The 7735-nt window shown below is 38.0% G+C and overlaps 1 protein-coding gene across 1 annotated transcript; it reads right to left on the bottom strand.

The window, feature by feature from the left end:
* Positions 1 to 3588: 3588 nt before the first annotated feature.
* On the bottom strand, positions 3589 to 4533 carry LOC103211825 (olfactory receptor 4S2-like). The gene has a single exon (XM_007957808.1). The coding sequence runs from the start codon at positions 4531 to 4533 to the stop codon at positions 3589 to 3591; it is 945 nt and encodes a 314-aa protein (XP_007955999.1).
* Between the last annotated feature and the right edge of the window lie 3202 nt (positions 4534 to 7735).

Here is a 7735-nt window from a genome sequence, read left to right as displayed (position 1 = left end):
GAAATCAGCTGCAGGATGAAGGAAGATTCAGAAATCAGTTTTCTCTTTCCAAATTGCCACATGTGTACTGCCTACAAAAAAATCTGTGTGCTTAGCATCCTAAGAGGAGAAGAACTAGTGATAAATTATATAGAAAAGGAAAGGTGGAAAGATGAAATACTCTAGAACAGCAAATTAGTGTGCAGTATCTAGTTTGATGTTTGTTTGGTGATGAATACCTGCAGTTAGTAGTTTCCATTTCAGGAATGCATATGTGGACAGAGATGCTATAGGTCTGGACAAGTGTCTAATTCTGCTGATTATTTTGAAAACTTGTTGTTGACTCATGTGTAGGCCCATTCTGCAGCAATGGGTTATTGTGACATATTCCCTATTTGGTTTCTCCTAAAACAGACAGACCTTTCAGCAATCTGCTTGAATGTGGATTGTAGGTGACTTTTGTTTACCCTTATTTATAATTTATCTGTGAAGGAAGGTTGAAGAAGAATCTATACAAGTGTGTTTGATATTATATTTATCTCTTCCTACCTGTTACACATGGAAGGAATTATTGAAGGGAGGCTGCTATACACTTAGGGTCTAGAATTTGGCTTTGTGTAATGAATCAATGTTCTTTCTTTCACATCCATTCTCTCAAAGTTGATATTTTTTATATTGCTCCTAGCAAGTAAACAACAACAACAACAGAAATTAATTCAATTTCAACTCATGGAAAACTAATTTATTACAAAGTGGAACTGTTCCATTGGGTTTTCTAACTGTAGTCTTTACAGACAGGCCATCAGGTATTTTTTTTCTGTGACATTATTGGTTTTTAAACTGCTACCCTTCTAGTTTAGCAAAGGATCCTAAACTGCTTATTCTGCCTGGAGGCATCCTTGCAAAATACCTTTCAATAAATATTTTGGTGGTTTTGAAAATTTGAGTATATCTGAAATCCCCACTTTCACAATTTGACCATGCTAACCTTGGATAACTCAGTTAGTTCACTAATGCAATGAAACAAGCTGTTTTAAAGCTCATGGCTTACACAAAATAATTTAATTCTTGTTCACATGTCTGTGGGTCAGGGTGCATTCATCTAATCTTAACTGGATGTGGTTCTCTAGTGCTTCTCTAACAGAAAGCACCACAAATTAATGGCTTTAAGCAACAGGGGTTTATTCTCTTACAGTTTAGGAAGCTACAAGTCCAAGTTCAAAGTACCACCTCCAGAGGTTAGGTGAAGGACCCTCGATCCTGAGCTTCAGCTCTGCCTCCTTTTCCTGGCCCACTGGAGCTGGAGGTGTCTCTTAACTCAAGCAGCTGCTGGCCGCTGAGGCTGACAAACTCAAGGACCACAAGTATAATGACACAGTTCCAAGATCATCAAGGGACACAACAGGCCACTTGTCCAAATCCAGAAGCAGCTCAAGAGTGGCAGACATCATGGCAGGCCACCGAGATGAAGGCTCAGCCAAATGCAGTATCCAGATGTGCCCAAAATCTCAAGACTTTGCTCCAAGTTTCTTCCTATGTACTGGAAGTGGACCACCTGCCTATGGCAGATACTCTTTTGTAAACAGCAGATTCCACCTTGGAGTTGATTAAAAGTCTCATCATGGGGAATAACTACATCCAGCTGCCTACCAACTCAAGACCAGACCCAGGCAAATTGACACATAACCTTAACTATCACATTGGGCTTAACTCCAGGCTTCAGGTTGGTTTCAGATAGTCCCTATATAACAGTCATTCTTCTCATGAAAAAAGAAAAGTTTTATATTATTATTTGTTGCTGAAATTGTGCTCAAAACCGGCAGCAAGCATGCAAGAACAGGAAACACGAAAATGAAGCATCTCCACCAAACCAAAAAAAAAAAAAAACAAAAGGCAAAAGGTACTTCAGAAATAGTCAAGTTCCTGAGATCCTGAGATATGAGAAGCATTTTAATCTCCAGGATATGTTAAATGAGAAAAAGTACAACCCGTAGAGGGACATCAAAGATACACTTATGTAGTCAAATGTGTTTAAAATATTTTTCGCTGCTCCAGAAAACAGAATTCTAACTAGTGGTTAAAACACACAGGGAGACATATTTTTTCATAATGAAATAAATTGATTTCTTCATTTCGAAAATGAGAGATGTTTTTATTTTTTTTTCCATCAATGAAGTCTCTAATCAAAGTCACACCTCCTTTCTTGTGACAGCATGGTTATAAAGCTTCTAGAAAATATAAAAGTGTTGTGGTGATAAATGATAGAATAAAATGTTATTGTTGACCTTCCTTTCCCCATTATGACTGGGAAAAATCTGAGTTCTCCTAGTTCTTGGTCATTTCCTTCCAAGGAACCATGAGGAGACTCTCAGGTGCTCTGGTAATAACTGACTCTTAGCAAACTTTATGAACAGGGGTGACTTTGTAACATCACTGGTGGAGTCTTGAGTACTGTTTTATGTTCCCCTACTCAGTCTTTAAGAATTATGGACCTGGCAACTTCTAACTTCTTAGGGTCCTCACACATGCAATATTAACACTTTAGTTCCTTAACTCCCAACATTTATTGTAAGGAAATAAAGGTAAGAGTACTGTGAAGACAATTATCAAATGGATCACATTTATTTCTTAAACAGTTTTCTAAATAAGTAACATCTTGGCTCACTTAGTGTTGGCTGTCACAATAGGTAGGGAAATATATGAAAAAGCATGCACTTGGATATTTTAGAATCACAATTCTCTTTAACCCTTTCAACATCAAATGTCATCTAGTGCCATTATTTCAAAATCTAAGTTCCCTGACTACATAAAACTTATCAGAGGAATTGGTTAAATACATAGATTTTTATACGCAGCTTAACCCTAGCCTACTGAATAAGAATCTCTCAGAGTAGATTCTGTTATCTGTTTAAAACTCTCTAAAGGTGACTCAAACGATCAGCTAACTTGATAAGCACTCATCCAGTTCTCTTTTTAAACTAGTAGAAACAGAGGCTTACAGAGACACAGTGATTGTATGTCCAATGTCGGACAGTAACCTTGGATTTGCACAGTCCCAGGGGAAGAGTTTCTTGATGACAACTTCTAACTCAGATGTCTTGCTCCTTTAGTACCTTTCATCTCTTTAGTTCTGTGATTGCACCAACATCAGCCAGAATTTTTAAGCACTATCAGTACACAGTCCTTAATGTGAGAAATGTTTGTGCACACACACACACACACACACAAATACCCAGAAACCACAACAGACATAAGGAATATACATAATAAATGGATAATCATAATTGTGGAAAAGGAAACTAAACAAGAGCAGATAGATAATCAGTAATATATTCCCCAGCAACAGAAAAAAGAAAAAAAAAAAAATCCAGTTTGCAACCCAACTTTTATACTTTTTCCTATAACAAATGATCTTGAGTGCTTAATATGTATCAACCACAGCTCCACACAGGAAATAGACTTTTATTTTTAGAGAGAATAGGCAAGGATTGGAAGGAGAAAGCAACATTTGTTTCTCCCAATAAGCCTACAAGGTTAGCATTACTGTTTTCAATGTATAGTTGCATTAACCAAGACTGAATAAATTAAAATCAAATTGTTAAAGTATCATTACTTCAAACCATTTCTCATTACTTTTCCAAAAACCTTCCTACACCACAGTTTCTTCATAGCATTTTTTACTTCTGCATTTCTCAGTGTATAAATCAGGGGATTTAACATGGGGGTGACGATGGTGTAAAATACAGCCACCATCTTATCCTCAGCAAATGTAGTGTCAGGGCGCATGTATATGAAAGTGCAAGGACCAAAAAAGATGACGACCACAGCAATGTGGGAGCCACAGGTGGAGAGAGCTTTGCGCCTGCCTTCTGCTGACTGCTTTCTCAGGGACACCAGGATGACAGTGTAGGAGATTAACAAGATTACAAATCCCCCCATGGCCACAGTCCCGCTGTTGGCTGTCTCAACAACACCAGCAACATATGTGTCTGTGCAGGCCAGTTTCAGCAAAGGGTGGGCATCACAAAAGTAGTGATCAATCACATTGGGTCCACAAAAGGGGAGCTGGAGCACCAAAGACAGCAGGATAATAGTGTGTAAGAACCCACCTACTGAGATCCCCAGCATGATTTGATTGCATCTGTCCCGGTCCATGATGGTCATATAGTGGAGAGGTTTACAGATGGCCACATACCGATCATAGGCCATTATAATAAGGATTAAGATCTCAGTGGAGCCAAAGAAATGTACCCCAAAGAGTTGCAACATGCACCCCACGTAGTAGATAGTTTTTCTCTTAGCTAATAGGTCAGCAATCATCTTGGGAGCTGTAACAGAGGAGTAACAGATGTCCACAAAAGATAAATAGTTGAGAAAGAAATACATAGGAGACTTGAAAAGGTTGCTCATGTGCACAGTCAGCATGATGAGAAGGTTTCCAAGAAGACCAGCTGTGTATAAGAAAGAAAACACTACCGAACAAACTTTTTCCACCTCTGGGTTCTGAGAAAGGCCCAAGAAAATGAACATAGTTACATTGTTTATTGTTCCCATGGAATTCCTGCAGAAGCTCAAGTTCCTGAGACAATTAAACTGCCTGAAAAAAAAGAAAAGGACAAACAACATTATTTCCATTGTAGAAAAAAATGAATAATCATAGTAGAAGAATATGGAAAATAATACTCATTACTGGTGACCTTCATAATCAGGGAAATGGAAATGTATATATTCGGACCATCATCCTTCATACAAGAGTCCATTCATTCACTTCAGATGAGAAATTAAAGTACAGAGAGATCAATCAAATCCCCTAACTCACTCATCAAGCCAATGTTCCATCTCTCTTGCCAGTTTTTAAGAATTAGTTATTCATTTTAACTTTTGCTTACTTCTTATTTTGTATAAACATAAAACCTGATTTTGAAATAACTTCTGTGTTTGGAGTCCTATGGTGGTGCAAACAGTTAACATCCTCAGCTGATAACTGAATGTTTGGAGAAGCAAGTCAACCCAGAAGCACCTTGGAAGGAAAGCCCGGCAATCTACTTTCAACAAATCAGCTACTAAAACCCTTAACTAGTAAATAAATAAATATAAAATAACTGTCTTGAACATAATGCTCTTTTAAGAACTATGGGGTCAAATTTGCAACAGAAACTTGAAGATTTGATAGGAAACTTAACTTAGGGGGTCACATGTTTGTTGTGCAACAGCGCCACTTCTGAAAACGTTAGCCACTGAAAACTTTGTGAATAGCAGTGAACCATTGTCAGGTATATTGCTGGAAAATTTTATGAATATTGGTAAAACGTTTTCTGATATAGTGCTGGAGAATGAGCCCCTCAGGTTTGATGACACTCAAAATATGACTGGGGAAGAGCTCCCTACTCAAAGTAGAATCTACCCTACTCATGTGCATGGATTAAGGTTTTTGGGGCCTTCATTAGCTGTTTGTGCTTGACTCAACATGGGAAGAAACAGCGGCAAACATTCACTAATAATTGGAATGTGGAACGCACGAAGCATGAATCTAACAAAATTGGAAGCTGTCAAAAATGAAATGCAATGCATAAAGATTGATATCCTAGGCATTGTTGTTGTTGTTGTTATGTGCCATCGAGTCAGCCCCGACTCATAGTGACCTCTCCTTGGGTTTAGTGAGCTGAAATGGATGGGTTTCAGCCATTTTCAATGAATCATATGATCCAGTAAGCTGTTAATGCCAGATTGAGAGCAACAACATCACATTCATTCTTTAAAATAACATTTCAAAATCTATCTTGAAGTATAATGATAAGATAATATCCTTATTCCTCCAAGAGGACTGATATAATAACACTATTATTCAAATCTGTATACTAATCAATAAAGTTAAATATGAACAAATTGAAGATTTTTACCAATTGCTGCAGTATGAAAATGACTGTTCTGGCTAACTAGTGCCACTCCGACAAGAATATACCACAAATGGGATGGCTTGAACAAACAAGAGTTTATTCTCTTACAGTTCAGGAGGCTAGAAGTTCAAGTTCAAAGTGCCAGGCTCTAGAGGCTGGGTGAAAGCCTCTCAACCTTGGGGTCCAGCTCTGCCTCCTGCTCCCGACCCACTGGAGCTAGAGGCGTTTCCTCATTCAGACAGCTGCTGGCTGCTGAGGCTGACAAGCCCAAAGTCAACAAGTAAAAAGGCATAGTCCAGATGTTATCAAACCACATGGCAGGCCATTAATTTAAGTCCATTGTAAGTCCCAAGATCAACAGAATATGGCAGGGTCCAAGAGTACCATAAGCTAGAAACTATTACCAAGCCTGCTGCTTATATACGGGGAGCAGACCACATACCCAAAGTAGCTACTCAGCTGCTTATAGTAGATCCCACCATGGAGTTGATTGCCAGTCTCATTATGGGGAATAACTACGACCAGATGCCCAACCACTCAGTCAGGACTAGCTAAGTCGCCACACAAACATAACCACCACAATGACCAAACATGCAGTCTAGATATATTGATAATTGTATGTGAATGGAAAGCAAAGGGGGGAAAAAAAAAAAAGGAGCATTGGTAGTTGGAAAATACTGCCTTGATAATGCCACAGTTAGCGTGAGAGAGTTTTGGAAGATTAACTATTTATTCATTGTAAATACCTTTCCTCTGCTGGTTAGGGCAGGTTTACACAGTGTGTTGGCTAATTATTATGAACTTTAGCTCCCTGAGCGAGGCTCCATCTCCTCAAGATCTCTGATAAGTTTAGTGCCTACAGCTCTTGCTGAACTCTGTGCAATCTGTAATTATTTGTGGAAACGTTGTCCCTGGCATGTCTACATTTATGAAACAGTGGGGCTGTGTCCTCATGTGTATAAATTAAAGTTGTTGGAATAGTCCTTACAGGTGTGCCTTCTCTTATGCAATACAAAACAATGATCATCGTCATCATCGTCATCATCATCATCGTCAATTCATATTCAGAGCTTGATTACCTTCCTCTGCTTTTGCATGTGGGATCCCCTTTGTTTTTCACATCTGATTGAAAAATAATAGTAATTATATTTTCCCTCTGAGATTCTGATTTAAGGGAGCTCACATTTCACAATTTTTGATTTCTATAAATTATCTTACTTATATGTCACATTTATGACACTCCTATATTGTCCAGCCATTGTCCATACCAAAAATGCTAGAGGAATCTTGCTTTGTTCTTGAATCAATATCCATCTCAAAGCATTCCTTCCTCAGTTTTCTGTGCATTTCAGCCATGACAACCCCTCACTGCTTTTTGAAATAATAAAACTCTTGATGAGTATTCCTTTTCATAATCATGCTAATGTATCTCATAGTCATGAATAGATGAATTTTATCTCATTATATCATCTTATTAATTTCATTCTCCCCTTACTTTTGAGTGTAGTGTCTTGAAAATATATTGAAGATACTAAAACCACTCAAATTTAATTGAATTGTCATTTTCAAAAAACTTCTATATAGATAAATTAGTTTTAGAGGAGGAAAAAAAATCTCACCAGCATGTTCCAAGGCTTGTGTTGATATCAGCTGACCAAAATAAAGAAGGCTGACTTAATAAATGTCTTGTAAATGATTAGTGCCAAAGAGGTTCTGACCCCCAAAACACAGTGGGTGATACAAGTCTGTCTTCACTGGTCCTGGTTCTGTCTCTCACTTACTGAAATCTGTCATTCCACAGGATCTCTTGTAATAAATGCTCTTTTATCTACATCTTATAAGGCCTATTTCAGGAGATT

Source organism: Orycteropus afer, unplaced genomic scaffold, assembly GCF_000298275.1.
Source record: "Orycteropus afer afer isolate SDZICR_OR568_19922 unplaced genomic scaffold, OryAfe1.0 scaffold00799, whole genome shotgun sequence".
NCBI classification, from domain to species: domain Eukaryota; kingdom Metazoa; phylum Chordata; class Mammalia; order Tubulidentata; family Orycteropodidae; genus Orycteropus; species Orycteropus afer.
Note: the sequence above shows the minus strand (reverse complement) of the source record. Positions and strands in the feature narration are given on the sequence as shown.